This window comes from Mobula hypostoma, chromosome 29 (genome assembly GCF_963921235.1).
Source record: "Mobula hypostoma chromosome 29, sMobHyp1.1, whole genome shotgun sequence".
Taxonomy (NCBI): Eukaryota; Metazoa; Chordata; class Chondrichthyes; order Myliobatiformes; family Myliobatidae; genus Mobula; species Mobula hypostoma.
In genome coordinates, this window is record NC_086125.1 from 8030387 (window position 1) to 8047706 (window position 17320).

The 17320-nt window shown below is 41.1% G+C and overlaps 1 protein-coding gene across 2 annotated transcripts in view; it reads right to left on the reverse strand.

Moving 5' to 3' along the window:
• Positions 1 to 17320, reverse strand: part of LOC134339325 (hemicentin-1-like) — a 73120-nt gene that overhangs the window by 27318 nt on the left and 28482 nt on the right. For both annotated transcript variants that reach the window (XM_063035729.1, XM_063035730.1), the window contains exons 2-3: positions 13208 to 13483; positions 996 to 1307 (exon numbers count right to left, since the gene is read on the reverse strand). In XM_063035729.1, coding sequence (XP_062891799.1) covers positions 996 to 1307; positions 13208 to 13483 — 588 coding nt within the window. The remainder of the gene's footprint in view (positions 1 to 995; positions 1308 to 13207; positions 13484 to 17320) is intronic.

Genomic DNA, 17320 nt, shown 5'->3' on the forward strand with positions numbered 1-17320 from the left:
GTTCTGCCCGTACTGGCCCAAGAGAAGGGCTGATCCCTAAAGAATGGTCATAAAGCTTTTGGCACATTTGCCTTCATAAATCCAAGTGTTGCGTACAGGAGATGGGACGTTATGCTGAAGTTTAATAAGGCATTGGTGAGGTCTAATTTGGAGTATTGTGTGTAGTTTTGGTCACCTACCTATTGGAAAGATGTAAATAAGGTTGAAAAAGTACAGATAAAATTTACAAGGATTTTGCCCTGGACTGCAGGATCTGAGTTATGAAGAAAGATCGCATAGGTTTGGACTTAATTCCTTGGAATCTAGAAGATTGAGAGGAGATTTCATAGAGTCATAAAAAATTATGAGGGGTATAAGGCTAGTAGGGTATTAGGGTAAAGGCTAGTAGGCTTTTCGCACTGAGGTTGGGTGGGAATACAACTAGAGGTCATGGGTTAAGGGTGAAAGGTGAAAAGTTTAAGGGGAACATGAGGGGAAACTTCTTCATTCAAATGGCTGTGAGAATGTGGAATGAGCTGCCAGTGCAAGTGGTGCATGTGAGCTCGATTTAAACATTTAAGGCAAGTTAGGATAGGTACCTGGTTGGTAGGGGTATGGAGGGCTGTGGTGTTGATGCAGGTGGATGGGAGTAGGTCGATTAAATGGTTCAGCACAAACTAGGTGCGCTGTACTTTTCTATGACTCTGTCTATTACCACCACCTGCACTGACCACCAAGAAGGACACCGGAGTATCAGGTAAGAGTGTAGAATTTGCAGGAGTTTGGAATTGTTTCAGTGATCTTCAGCCAAATAATCTCTTCTACTTCCATGGTTCTCTGAAGTTGTAAACTTTGAGTCTCAGTTCAAGACAAACAAGTTTTGCTGAACGGATAAAACAAGAGATGTGAAAGCCTTTAAAGCAGGGCCACTCATTGCTTATTTTTGCAAATTCTTAACCAATGTGGGTGGGGGGGGGAGTTGGGGGGGAGCAGTTCGATTTCAAAATGGAACTCACAGTAAGTTTTCAGAGTCACAGATGCGTTTGCGATCCATTTGGGCTTGTCAGGGTCCAAGTTCAACTCTGCCAAGCAGGTGTACACCAGTCCATCGTCTGAAATACTTGGATTGAAATTAAGGACGTTCTTCAGTGGACCATCTTCTGGGAAACCTCGTTCCTCTGTGGAATTACGCTGAACAACCTCACTCCCTCTGAGCCAGGTGAGTACGAGTTTGTTCTTTGGATAGACCTTCGGGCCAATGCACTCCAGCTGATATGGTTTGTTAACTTCCAGCACTTCAGGAGGTGGAACAATGCTTAAGTTTCGATCTGTTAAAGGAGAATCATGTTAACAAAATTCATGCAAATTACAAATCTAGATTATACTTGTGTCAAACACAAGAAAATCTGTAGAGGCTGGAAATTTGCAGCAACACACACAAAATGCTGGAGGAACTCAGCTGGCCAGACAGCATCTAAGGAAAAGAGTAAACAGTCGATGCTTTGAGTGGAGACCCTTCATCAGGTTTGGTAAAAGAAGGGGAGAAGTCAGAACTAGAAGGTGGGAGCAGGGGAGGAAGAATTACAAGGTGGTAAGTGAAAGGGGAAACTAGGAGGGGGAAGGGGTGAAGTGAAGAGCAAGGAAATTGATTGGTGAAAGAGATAAAGGGCTGGGGAAGATGGAATTTGATAGGAGAGGATCAAAGACCACGGAAGAAAGGGAAGGGGGAGTAGCACCACAGGGAGGTGATGGGCGGGTAGGGAGATGAGGTGAGACAGGGAGCAGGAATGGGGAATGGTGAAGGAGAGGAGGGGTACAATTCAATGTTCATGCCATCAGGTTGGAAGTTACACAGACAGAATATTTGTTTCCTTCTCTCACCTGATCTCCTTGCCTGTCCAGTTTCACCCATCACCTGCCACCTTGTATTTTCTTCTTCCCTTCCCCAACTTCTCCCCTTCCTTCTCAGTCCTGAAGAAGGGTCTCAGCCCAAAATGTTGACTGTTTACTCTTTCCACAGGTGCTGCCTGGCCTGCTGAGCTCCTCCAGCAATGTTGTACTTGTCCCACCTTTCATTCCATTCACTGTCATTTCAGGTGACTTCAGAACTTTGAAATACTCTTTAATATTAAGTCTACCTTCATTAAAAAAATTCTTCAAACTTCAATGAATGTCACTAACAAGTGGTGCTCAAGTATAAAGTTATTTTACCATACGCATGTACATCACCAAACGAACCAACATCCTTCTGGAGCAAGGTGCACAACACAGTACACATACAGTAAACTCACACACAACACAAAGTAATATTACCACAAATAACGAGGTGCATTACAACACAAGTTAAAACATAAACAGTATAATGCTACTGGTGCTTCAAACCTGATGAGGCCTGGGTGGTGGCAGGGAGTTCAGTAATCTTACAGCCTGGGGGAAGAAGCTCTCTCCCATCCTAACAATACCTGTTTTGATACTACAGTAACCCGTGTCTGATAGTAGGGGTCAAAGAGACTGTTGGACGAATGGCAGAGATTATTGACAATGCTAAGGGCCCTGCATACCCAGCACTCCTGATAAATATCTCTAATGGGTGGAAGAGAGACCCCAATAATCCTTTCAGTAGTCCTTACAATCCTTTGTACAGACTTATGGTCAGGTGCCTTGCAATTCCCGTACCAGATAGATATGCAGCTGGTCAGGACACTCTCAATAGTGTTCCTGTAAAAATTGTTGGCATGGAGTGGTGGGACAGGGTGGGGGTGTGGGAAATGGAAAGCCTAGTTTGCCCCAATCTCCTCAGGAAATAGAGATGCTGCTGTACTTTCTTGTCCAAAGAAGTGGTGTTGAGGGACCATTATGTTCACTCCCAGAAACTCGGAGCTCCTAACTCTATCCACTGAGGAGCCATTTATGTGCAGTGAGAAATAGTCAGCCTTCAGTTTCCTAGTGTCTGCAATCATCTCTCTAATCTCGTTCACACTGGGACTCAAGTTATGCTCGCACCATTCTACCTGCCACTCTACGTCCTCTCTGTATGACGTCTCATCATCGTTGTTCATGAGGCCAGCTGCTGTTGTGTCATCAGCAAACTTGATGATTCGGTTTGCACTCAACCTGGCAGTGTAGTCATGCGTCAGCAGCGTGAATAGCAGCGGGCTGCGCACGCAACCCCGGGGGATAACCAGTGCTCAGCGTGACGAGCTACAATTGTTGCTGCCAACATAGACAGCAATTTATTCAGTCACAGAACATTCACCTCTGGCATATCCATATCTCTGAATTCGGTAAGCCGGTGACGACACTGGTGTGCCTAGAGTCACTTAAAGGCCTAGCAAACTGCTTTTCTCCAAAGACATTAGCAAACCAATCAACAATTCAACTGCTCCATGGTGCAAGTCAAGTCTATTGTCATTAACTATATTCATATATTCCTATATATATACATATACCTATATATTTACCTATATACCTACATATATATATACCTACATATATATATACCTACATATACATATACCTATATACATATACCTATATACATATACCTATATACATATACCTATATACATATACCTATATACATATATATCTATATACCTATATATATACCTATATATACCTATACACACATATATACATATACCTATATATATACCTACATATATACCTACCTATATATATACCTATATATATACCTACATATATACCTACCTATATATATATACCTATATATATATACTCCTATACACACACACATACATATTCCTACATACATACATATTCCTATACACACACACACATACATATTCCTACATACATACCTACATATTCCTACATACATATATATTCCTATACACACACACACATACATATTCCTACATACATACCTACATATTCCTATACATACATTCCCATACATTCCTATATATATTCCTATATATACCTATATACACCTATATATATATACACCTATATATATATATATACACCTATATATACACCTATATATACATATATATATACCTATATACCTATATATATACATATATATCTATATACCTATATATATACATATATATCTATATACCTATATATATACATATATATATATATACACCTATATATATATATATATATATATACCTATATATATACACCTATATATATATATACACCTATATATATATATACACCTATATATATATATATACACCTATATATATACACCTATATATATATATATACACCTATATATATACACACCTATATATATACACCTATATATACACCTATATATACATACCTATATATACCTATATATATACATACCTATATATATACACCTACATATACACCTATACATATATATATATATATATATATATATATAAATGAGACAATGTTTCTTCAAACCAGGGCATAAGCACAATAGTACACATAACACACTTATTTCTGGAGGTTCTATTATAACTTCATCAGTGCACAGGACTTGTTTCCAAAATGCATCAGGCTTGTTTAGATGTTTGTTTGAACTTTTGAATAGAACTTTTTGGCCGCAATGAACAAAGGTATGTTTGGAGAAAAAAGGGTGCAGAATTTCATGAAAAGAATACCTCTCCAACTGTTAAGCGCGGGGGTGGATCGATCATGCATTGGGCTTGTGTTGCAGCCAGTGGCATGGGGAACATTCACTATTAGAGGGAAGGATTAATTCAATTAAATACCAGCAAATTCTGGAAGCAAACATCACACCGTCTGTGAAAAAGCCGAAGATGAAAAGAGGATGGCTTCTACAACAGGATAATGAACCTCAACACACTCCAAAATTCACAATGGACTACCTCAAGGGGCGCAAGCTGAAGGTTTTGCCATGGCCCTCACAGTCCTCTGACCTAAACATCATCAAGGATCAGTGGATAGACCTCAAAAGAGCAGTGCATGCAAGATGGCCCAAGAATCTCACAGAACTAGAAGCCCTTTGCAAGGAAGAATGGGCGAAAATCCCCCAAACAAGAATTGAAACAACCTTAGCTGGCTACAAAAAGCATTTACAAGCTGTGATACTTGCCAAGGGGGGTGTTACTAAGTACTGCCATGCAGGGTGCCCAAACTTTTGCTTTGGGCCCTTTTCATTTTTTGTTATTTTGAAACTGTAAAAGATGGAAATAAAAAAGTTTTCTTGCTTAAAATATTAAAGAAATGTGTCATCTTTAACATTATGCCTTTTGGAAATTAGTTCATCTTTTACTCACTTAGCTATTCACAGTAACAGAAATTTTGACCAAGGGTAGCCAAACTTTTGCATGCCATTGTATGTACTTAACACTAAAAATCATTACATACTACTAACATAATGACAATATGATGTGTGCAGGGTAACTAGAGCAACACAGCAGCATCAGCAGAATACCTGAATCAGCTGTTGAATAAAATCAAACAACGACAGGCTTTCAGTCTCCGCCCATGGTGCCGTGGTTTCATGAAAAGGTTACAGTAAACTGTATTTGTATTGTACCCATTTCAGGTTTTATGTAAGATATATATATATATTTTAAAAAATTACCATTTCAAACTTGTTCTGATGTTCGATTTTTATCAGTGACCATCTCGGCAAACTTAACAACTAATTTCTCTGCTGCTTCATGATCAGCAGATGCTTACCTTTAAAATTTTTAAATCTTTAAAAATTTAATGTTTTGCTTTTCAGAAATTTCCGTAATTGCCCTGCATATTCAGAAATCCCTTCAATTTTCAGTTTGTCATGATGGATCTTTGCTTGTTTCATGATCAGCATACCGTCAAGCGGCACGCGTTCACTGCCACTGATGAATCCACTCTTTCAAGATGATTGAGAGGTTAATTTTTCACTTTATGCAGTGTTTTTCCATTCTTCGTCAACTCTGTTCATTACATATGAGGTCACCCTCAGAACTCCCTGTGAAACACAGACCTGTGTATTGCTTGGGAACCTTCACAGCAACTTGTGGAATTTTCCATTTGTGGTGTCATGTCAGCATTCAAAAAAAGATAAATTTGGATTTCGGAGGTTTTCAGATTTGGGTACTTTGGATAAGGGGTAATCAAGTTGTATTGACTTCTACTTTATCTATTTTTAGTTCCCTTGCAAATAACAACTTTTGTACCATTGCCTGGGAGAACTGACTCATCCAAATGCAGAGCAAATTATTTTGTTCTAACTAATGTGTCTTCGACATTCTCAGACGTTTCATCTCTTCAGCTTTGAACAGAGTTGTCACTGGGAAGAATCACTTTAATTATTTGGTCTGGAGACTTGTACGAAACTGTACTCAGAACCTCCCTTACTGCTGGCAGAATCAGTTCTTCTCCAATTGTATGGGGCTTTCCAGATTTAACAATCAGCTAAGAAATATTGTATGAAGCTCAGAAACCATCACCGTTTTGTTGAGAAGTGCTAGCAAACATGTTTTGAAGTGTTTTCCATTTCTGAAAGTTTTCACAAAATGACTGAAAATAAGCCAAGTGCTTGTTTGCTTTATCAAATGTCCAAGGAGCCTGGACAGTTCCATTTCTTCATTTGAAAACAAAGGCTTTTTTCACACTACAGACACATTGGCTGCTATTGGTTGCTTGGTGCTGGTACAAATCCACATTTCGTATACTCCACATTATGCTGTGCACACTTCTTTTTCATTTGATCTGTATCTGCCATTTTTGATATGGATTAACAACTATGGTCAATCACCTATTGTTTAAATCCAACCTCAAATACAGTGATCAATAAATGGGAAAGTTATAACGTCATCTTAGCTCAGGCAAAACCTGACCCTCTGCCTGAACGTACATAAAGTAGGGCAGCGATATCTCTGTTGGGCCATGGACTGGAGAAATGCACTCAAGACCATTTGAAAGGGCAGATTCTGAACTTTACCATATCGAACGCCGGAACTGCATCACTGCGTGGTTAGATTACAGAAATCGTACTAGCTAACACTGTACTACAATAGTAAACAGCAATAATGTGTGGGCCAGGCCTGGAATAACTATTTGTTCAGTCCAGATTTCTCCTGATATGCCAAATAGAGAAGTATCACATTGCTTTTCAGCAACTATAACTCTCTTCAAGCAAATTCTAAGAGAATGGTGGGTTAGAAAGAAACGAGGTGATGATGTGATCATTGTAATCAAACATGCGGCACTGTGGATTCTATCCTTATAATAAGTAATTCATTTCTTAAATCAAGCCTGGAATCCCTGAGGTTTTAAAATATTTTTTTTTTGTATTTGCACAGTTTGTTGTCTTTCGCACATTTGTTGTTTCTGTGCCGTGTTGGATGTGGCCTTTCATTGATTCCATTGTGTTTCTTGGATTAACTGTGCCCACAAGAAGGTGAAGCTCAAGGTTGTATACGGTGACACCATGTATATATACTTTAGTAATAAATTTACTTTGAACTTTGATAACATTAACTACATGAATATATTTACTGAGGCAAGATGTTTCCCAAAACTGAATTACTAAATCATTTGGCAGACTCAAGAACCTAATCCCCATGTGAGCAAAACATGGTGAAATCTACACAAGTTCAATTTGTTCAGAATTTGGAACTAGAATCAAGTAAACTTTAAGCAAAGACTTAAATCCTACATTGTTTAAATATTTGAAAAGGGTGTTAACTGAAAAATAGCACTAAACGATTCACTCTGCTGCTCTCCTGCTGAATACAAAGCGGATTCTGAACTTAGATGTTAGATTCTTCACCACTGAGTTTTCCAAAAGTCTCTGTCCGTGCCCTTCAGCAGAGTTCGCAGCCCCAGAGTCTATCAGATGTCCCCTATTTTTGATCATTTCCCACCTCTTCTAAACTCAGTCAGGTGCGATAATGCAATGGAAACTATCATAGGCTGCTGTGGTTTTTGTCTGCAAACTTTGTGGAAATTTGCCCTGCTAATACGATGAACTGAATACCGAGGCTTTGGGCCTACTCTGGGGATTTGGATTTAAGAACTCAATTTGGTTCGGAATGCTGTTGTTGCTCACTTCTATTGCTGATATGATTCGTGTTTGTCCTCTTTCTCTATGGGCACTGGTCTTAATATTTTGTTTAACCTGGGTTCTTTCAGGTCTTTTGCTTTGTGACTGCCTGTTAGCAAACAAATCTCAAGGTTGTATAATTTATACATTCTTTGATAATAAATGCACTTTGAATCTGTGACTCTTATAAATTAATTGATGCCTTCCTATGTAATGGGAAAACTTTAATCCAAAGTACACTTAAATTATACAACGTAATAGATCAGGGGGTCCCAACCTGGGGTCAATGGACCCCTTGCTAAATGGTGTTGGACCATGGCACAAAAAGTGTTGGCAACCCCTGCAATAGATTTAATTTGCTGTTACTTTGATTTTAAGCCTCTTTTTAAAAAATGTTAAACCATGCAAAATTTTAGCTACAATTTACACAAGTTTAAACACACAAAAATCAGTACAATATTTTCATTACAGAATGTCTGCCTGCAGCAGACTTCATTACAAGCTAAAGTCACTGTGGCCTCTTTAACTAATTAATCATTAAAACAAAACTAGACAATGGCATTGTTAAATTGCTTTTATTGGTTTTTATTTACATACAACAGAACATCACCACACAGATCATGGGATCCCAACCAGGAAAAAAGTCAATTACACAGTTACGCCTGTATATTTCAGAATCAGATTTAGTATCGCTGGCTTACGTCAAAAAATCTGTTGACTTTGCAGCAACAGTACAAGGCGATACATGATAGAGAGAAAAAAAATAACTGTGAACCTTCCAGTAAGCTGGTGCGTTTGGTCACAGTGGCATCTATGGGGTCAACAAAAGGTGTTAATGTCATATTTAAACAAATTTTTAATGCTTGAAAGATCCTGCTATACATTAAGAATTTAAAGAACGGCCCCTTCAGGTCTACCCCATCAGCGAGTTGCTCACTGGCAGAGACAATGAAGGAGCTATGCATCGTGCTGCTCCCCAAGTCGAAGGCAACGAACAGTCTAATAGCGAGCAACTGTCTTGGTTGCTTTTCTTGTGATCGTAAGTCCATTTTGGATATAGTTAATGTGTTAATAGAGAATGCTGCAAGGTTGATTCACTGATTTATTGGTGGGGAGCAGGGACAGGTGGCGAGGAAGCTACATGGCCTCGGTCATAGCTCGGACTAGGCCTCAAACTACAGTGCCGCCAGTTTACAGCTGCCAGAGGAGAGGCGTCAGAGCCAGTGCACTCCACCAGGATGGGTGTCCAGGCTGGAATCGGTGCGGACCACCCCCCCCCAACCCCAACCCCGAGTGTTCAAGTAGCAGAAGACAAGCCCTGTTGTCGTCATCTGTACAGCATTCAGTGGACTCGGCCTCAAGCTGCAGTGTTTCCTGTTTACAGCTACCAGGAGAGGGACGTCAGAGCCAGTGCACTCTACCAGGGGCATCGTGGCAGGGCATCAGGGCTGGAATTAGTGCTGCTACCCCTCCCCCTCCCCCAGTCCTCGTTCAGCAGAAGACAAGCTCTATTGTAGTTGACTGAAGATTTCAATAGACTCGGTTTGATTTATACATTTTGCATTGTCGTATTTTACTAATGTCCTTTATGACCATAAGATAGGGGTCCACCTTTTTTGCACCGCGGACCGGCCGATCCGGGGGGGGGGGTGGAGAGGGGGAGAGCGGTGTTCAAGTGGGGTTAAACTCACCTCAACATGTCTTTTACAGTTAGGGTTGCCAACTTTCTCACTCCCAAATAAGGGACAAAAGTAGCAGTCAAATCCTGATGAAGGGTCCCTGCCCCAAACATTGACTATACCTCTTCCTATAGCTGCTACCAGACCTGCTGCGTTCACCAGCATTTTTTGTGTGTGTTGACAGGACACTTTGTGTTTACCCCAAGAAAGACTACCATGACCATGAAGCCTTGCGCGGGCACCTGTGTGCGCACGCATGACGTGCGCATATGTGACATGCGTGTGTGCGTACGTGCCAATTTTTTTCACAAATCGGTTTTGGCTTAATCTCCCCGACTACACTGAACATAATTTATTTCTACTTTATATAGGCTGTGTATTTATCACATCATTCCTGCTTTTACTATATGTTAGAGTTATTTTAGGTTTTGTGTGTTATTTGGTATGATTGGGTAGGTTATTTTTTTGGGTCTGGGAATGCTCAAAAATTTTTCCCATATAAATTAATGGTAATTGCTTCTTCACCTTACGCCATTTCGGCATGAAAGGTTTCATAGGAATGCTCTACCTTAGAGGGGGAAATACAGGACAAGGGCAGTTCCGTATGGGACAAACCAAATTAGCCCAATATACGGGATGTCCCGACAAATATGGGACAGTTGGCAAACCTATGTTCAAGTTCAACAGTGCGTGACAGGGAATGAGGAAAGGTGCAGCTGACTCATATCGTTTCCTCACGGCCTGGTAGCACATGTTTTGCGGCCCGGTGGTTGGGGACCACTGCCATAAGATATAGAAGCAGAATTAGGCCTTTGGCACATCTCCTGCCTTCTGCCCCATATCCCTTCATGCCCTGACCAATCAAGCATCTATCAGCCTCTGCCTTACATATACATAAAGACTTGGCCTCCGCTGCTTCCTGTGGCAAAGAATTCCACGGATTCACCACTCTCTGGCTAAAGAAATAGCTCTTTATCGCCATTCTAAAAGGATGCTCCTCTATTCTGAGACTCACCCACCATAGGAAACATACTCTCCACATCCACTTTATCAAGCCCTTTCACCATTTTATAAGTTTCAATTAGGTCACCCTTCATTCTTCTGAATTCTAGTGAATACAGGACCAGAACCATCAGACATTCTTCATATGACAAGGCATTCAATCCTGGAATCATTTTTGTGAACATCCTTTGAACTCTCTCCAGTTTCAGTACATCTTTTCTAAGATAAAGGGCCCTAAACTGCTCACAAAGCTCCAAGTGAGGCCTCATCAGTGCTTTATAAAGTCTCAACACTACATCCTTGCTTTTATATTCCAGTCCTCTTGAAATGAATAGTAACATTGCATTTGTCTTCCTCACCACAGACTCAACCTGCAAATTAACCTTTAGGGAATCCTGCTCAAGGACTCCCAAGACCTTCTGTGTCTCAAGTTTTTGTATTTTCTCTCCATTTAGAAACTAGCCAACCCTTTCATTTCTTCTACCAAAGTGCATGACCATACACTTCCCTACACTATATTCCATCTGCCATTTTTTGACCCATTCTCCTAATCTGTCCGAGTCTTTCTATAGCCTCAATACTCCCTCAAAACTACCTGCGCCTCCACCTATCTTCATATCATCTGCAAACTTTGTTGCAAAGCCACATTTTCATCATCCAGATCACTGATATACAACATAAAAAGAATCAGTCCCAGCACAGATCCCTGTGGAACACCACCAGTCAATGGTACCCAGCCAGAAAAGGTTCCCTTTATTCCCAGTCTTTGCCTCTGGCCAATCAGCCACTGCTTTATCCATGCTAGAAATTTCCCTGTAACGCCATCTGCTCACAGCTTGTTAAGCAGCCTCAAGTGTGGCACCTTATGACCACTTGCCCCCAAGAGTTCTTTTCCTTAAGCTCTCTGATCAATTCTGGTTCATTGCACAACTATCAATCCAGAATAGCTGATCCCCTAGTGTGCTCAACCAAAAAGCTGCTCTAAAAAGCCATCTCATAGGCATTCTAGAAATTCTCCCGCTTGGAATCCAGCACCAACCCGATTTTTTTCAATCTACCTGCATATTGAAATCCCCCATGACTATTCTAACATTGCCCTTCTGGCATGCATTTTCCATCTCCCATTGTCATTTGTAGACCACATCCTTACTACTATTTGGGGATCTGTATATAACTCCCATCAGGGTCTCTTTACTCTGGCAGTTCCTTAGCTCTATTCACATAATTCAACGCCTTCCAACCCTATGTCACCTCTAATGATTTGATTTCATCTTTTACCAACAGAGCAACACCACCCCCTCTGCCTTCCTGCCTGTCCTTTCAATACAATGTGTATCCTTGGACATTAAGCTCCCAGCTACGATCTTCTTTCAGCCATGATTCAGTGATGCCTACCAACATCATACCTGTCAGTCTGTAACCATGCTAGAAGTTGATCTACCTTATTCTCCCATCTCCTGCAACTTAGGGATGACTACCTCCCTGTAGCACTTGTCTATCAGCTCATTCTCCTGTATGAGTGGAAGGTCATCCAGCTGCAGCTCCAGATACTTAATACGTCCTTTATACGCTTGTTGTATTGAATGTGCCAATAACTAGGCCTCAAGCCATGGTGTTGCCTGTTTACAGCTGCCAGGAGATAGTTGTCAGAGCCAATGCAGTGTGGCATCCAGGCTGGAATCTGTGCTGCCCCCCCCCCCCGCCCATGTGTTCAATCAGCAGAAGGCAAACTAGCAAACTATATTGTGGTCGTCTGCAGATTTTGGTGGCATTGGATGGCTTGAGTTTGAATTCTTATTGAGTGGCTGTATCTTTCTATCTTATATGTGCTGTGTGTGCACAAACACACTAAATAGTTAAATTAAACAAATTAAATTAGTGCAAAAATAGAAATAAAGTATGGGGTACTGTTCATGGGTTCAATGTCCATTCAGAAATCTGATGGCAGAGGGGAAGAAGCTATTCCTGAATTATTCAGTGTGTGCCTTCAGGCTTCTGTACCTCCTCCTGATGGTAGCAATGAGAACAAGGCAATGAGCTGGGTGATGGGGGTCCTTATTGATGGACAATGCTTTTTTGAGGCATCGCTCCTTGAAGAGGTCCCAGATACTGTGGAGTCTAGTAACCATGATGGAAATATATTTACAACTTTCTGCAGCTTATTTCGATTCTGTGCAGTCGCTCCCCCCGCCATACCAGACGGTGATGCAGCCAGTTAGAATGCCCTCCATGGTACATCTGTAGAAATTTGAGCATTTTTGGAGTCAAACCAAATCTCCTCAAACTCCTAATTAAATATAGCCACTGGTATGGCTTCTTTGTAGCTGCATCAATATGTTAGGTCCAGGATAGATCCTCAGAGATACTGACACTCAGGAACTTCTGCTTGGACTTATCGCAGTATTAGGCTCAGTTGCATGCCAGGCACACAATAGCATCTTTGTGTGAATTTTTTCAAATGATAAATTATTTATTTGCTGCCATTTATCCTATAACATTTTGCTATATACTCAGAATAAGAGATGTTACTTACTGTACACTGGAACCACCAGTTTCATTTCCTGCACTGCCTTTCCTGTAGATGAACAGATTACAGTACATGGCACTGTCAGATCCCATTTCTGGATACTCGGAAATCGGTCTGTAATCAACTTATCAGCTTCAGTTCTGTTGGGATTTAGCCCTGGTTTATATTCCAGAATGATTGTTGGGTTGTTACACGTTGTACTGCAGGTCACCTCCAGGGACTCCCCGAATTCTACGGCTTTGTGACTCACATTCACCCGAACCTCAAATCCATACACTTCATCTGCCACAGAAACAATCACAATCAGTATGGGAACATTGAACACATTTAAACAAAAGTTATGATAAAACTCATGGCACAGTTTTAAATTATCACCTCAGTAAGGCCATCAGTTCTTGAAAGGTAGACGCCATCAATGTCCATCTGTTACCAGACAGAGCACACATACTCTAATGAGAGTCCCATGTTCATCTAGCACAGGAGTTCCCAAGCATTTTGATGCTGTGGACCCCGTACCATTAACCAAGGGGTCTGTGGGCCCCCGATCTAGAATCTGCATTATTGCAGCAGTTCAGTGATAGATTCTGCATTCAAAGACATGGAGGCTGTGAACTTTGGACACGTACTTCACCACAAACTCACCAAAAGCATTATTTAAGCAATAGTTTAAACCTAAGAGCCACCTGTCCGCCCATGGGGTTCGGCCTATAACTCCACTCTCCGCAGCCTGCAGCTTCTTCCCTCTTACTAGCTCTTCTTTCAGTGAGTCCTGACGAAGGGTCTCGGCCCAAAACGTCGACTGTACCTCTTCCTAGAGATGCTGCCTGGCCTGCTGCATTCACCAGCAACTTTGATGTGTGTTTTCTTCCCTCTGCCAGCTACGGTAACCAGGAGAAATATCCTGAATACAGCTACAAGAACAAGGGGTGGGAGAGGTAATTATGAAATTCAATGGCCCAATTTACATTTCATGAATACCCAAGACAGGTTGGAAACAGGAGTGGTTTCAGGGGTGAAGGATTTTAGAATAAATGGCAAGTGATACGCCTAAACAAGGAGGAGGAATTTACTGCCTTACATTTATATCTAATTAGATTAGATAACGAAGACACTCTTTTATTGTCATTTAGTAATGCATGCATTAAGAAATGATACAATATTTCCTCCGGTGTGATATCACAAAAACACAGGACAGACCAAGACTGAAAAAACTAACAAAACCACATAATTATAACATATAGTTACAACAGTGCAACAATACCATAACTTGATGAAGAACAGTCCATGGCACAGTAAAAAGTTCAAAGTCTCTCAAATGTCCCACATCTCACGCAGATGGGAGAAGGAAGAAAACTCTCCCTGCCATGCCCAACCACAGTCCGACTCTGAGTCGTCCGAAAACTTCGAGCCTCCGATCAGCTCTCCGACACCGAGTACCGCGCACCATCTCTATCCGAACGATTCCACCTCAATCTCGGTCGCCAACAGCAGGCAAAGCCAGGGATTTTGAGGCCTTCCCTCCGGAAGAGTCTCAATCGCACAGTAACAACAGCAGCGAACCTGCGTTTCAGAAATTTCTCCAGATGTTCCTCTGTGCTTTCATGTCTGTCTCCATCAAATCAGAATTGTCCACGGCCCCTATTTAACGGATACAATATAATTTTCACTGGAGGGCTGCGTGATCGACGCGCTGCTATCTGCTCCTCCCACCGTGAAATTAAGTGAAATACAGGGGCAACACAGTAGCATAGTGGTTAGCACAATACTTTACAGTGCCGGTGACACGGGTGCAATTCCCACCACTTCCTGTAAGAAGTCTGTACATTCCTCTGCTTCCTCGCTCCTCCACACACTCCAGTTTCCTCCCACAGATGTACTGGTTGGTAGGTTGATTCATCATTAAAAATTGTCCCATGACTAAGCTCGGATTAAACCTGGGGATAGCTGGTGGCGCAGTTTGAAGGGCCTATTCTGCACTGTATCTCAATAAATAAATACATTTCAATATTTTAAAATAATCTTTGCTGAGTGTAGACTTCAGAGGCAAATGTTCAAAGTCCATTTGTTACCAAAGTGTGTATACTATTTAGAACCTGGAGGTTCATCTCCTTATAGGCAGCCACAAAACAAAGAAACCATAAAAAAAAGGCCATCAAACACCCAACGTGCACAGAAGGAAAAACACAAACTGTGCAAACAATAAAAGCAAGTAAATAACATTCAGAACTAAAGTTCACGAAAGAGAGTCCACAGTGTAAAGTAGTACATGTAACGTTTAAATATCTGCTATAAGATTTCCTCCATAACAGACTATGGAACAAGGTCAGAGCAAGTGCACCTGGACGGCAAATAGCGAACCAGATTACTTGATGGTTTCACGAAAGGACACATTGTCTGCAAATGAAAAGTCGATTTTCAGAGAAGTTGGAGACCTGGAACTATTGCTCTTCACTCAGTACAGCTTCTATGGAATTAAGAACTTGAGGACAGGACAGATATGAAAAGGAGATGGGGTGGCATTGCTGGTTAGAGAGGAGATTAATGCAATAGAAAGGAAGGACATTAGCTGGGAGGATGTGGAATCGATATGGGTAGAGCTGCATTACACTAAGGGGCAGAAAACACTGGTGGGAGTTGTGTACAGGCCACCTAACAGTAGTAGTGAGGTTGGGGATGGCATTCAACAGGAAATTAGAAATGCGTGCAATAAAGGAACAGCAGTTATAATGGGTGACTTCAATCTACATATAGATTGGGTGAACCAAATCGGTAAGGGTGCTGAGGAAGAGGATTTCTTGGAATGTATGCGGGATAGTTTTCTGAACCAACATGTCGAGGAACCAACTAGAGGACAGGCCATTCTGGACTGGATATTGAGCAATGAGGAAGGGTTAGTTAGTAATCTTGTCGTGCAAGGCTCCTTGGGTAAGAGTGACCATAATATGGTGGAATTCTTCATTAAGATGGAGAGTGATATAGTTAATTCAGAAACAAAGGTTCTGAACTTAAAGAAGGGTATCTTTGAAGGTATGAGACATGAATTAGCTAAGATAGACTAGCAAATGATACTTAAAGGATTGACGGTGGATATGCAATGGCAAGCATTTAAAGATCGCATGGATGAACTACAACACTTGTTCATCCCAGTTTGGCAAAAGAATAAATCAGGAAAGGTAGTGCACCCGTGGCTGACAAGGGAAATTAGGGATAGTATCAATTCCAAAGAAGAAACATGCAAATTAGCCAGAAAGAGCAGCATACCTGAGGGCTGGGAGAAATTCAGAGTCCAGCAGAGGACAAAGGGCTTAATTAGGAAAGGGAAAAAAAGATTATGAGAGAAAGCTGGTAGGGAACATAAAAACTGACTATAAAAGCTTTTATAGATATGTGAAAAGAAAAAGATTGATTAAGACAAATGTAGGTCCCTTACCAGTCAGAAACAGGTGAATTGATCATGGGGAACAAGAACATGGCAGACCAATTGAATAACTACTTTGGTTCTGTCTTCATTAAGGAGGACATAAATTAACTTCCGGAAATAGTAGGGGACCGAGGATCTAGTGAGATGGAGGAACTGAGGGAAATACATGTTAGTAGGGAAGTGGTGTTAGGTAAATTGAAGGGATTAAAGGCAGATAAATCCCCAGGGCCAGATGGTCTGCATCCTAGAGTGCTTAAGGAAGTAGCCCAAGAAATAGTGGATGCATTAGTGATAATTTTTCAAAACTCTTTAGATTCTGGATTAGTTCCTGAGGATTGGAGGGTGGCTAATGTAACCCCGCTTTTTAAAAAAGGAGGGAGAGAGAAACCGGGGAATTATAGACCGGTAAGTCTGACATCTGTGGTGAGGAAAATGCTAGAGTCAGTTATCAAAGATGTGATAACAGCACATTTGGAAAGCAGTGAAATCATTGGACAAAGTCAGCGTGGATTTGTGAAAGGAAAATCGTGTCTGACGAATCTCAGAATTTTTTTTTTTGAGGATGTAACTAGTAGAGTGGATAGGGGAGAACCAGTGGATGTGGCATATTTGGATTTTCAAAAGGCCTTTGACAAGGTCCCACACAAGAGATTTGTGTGCAAACTTAAAGCACACGGTATTGGGGGTAAGGTATTGAT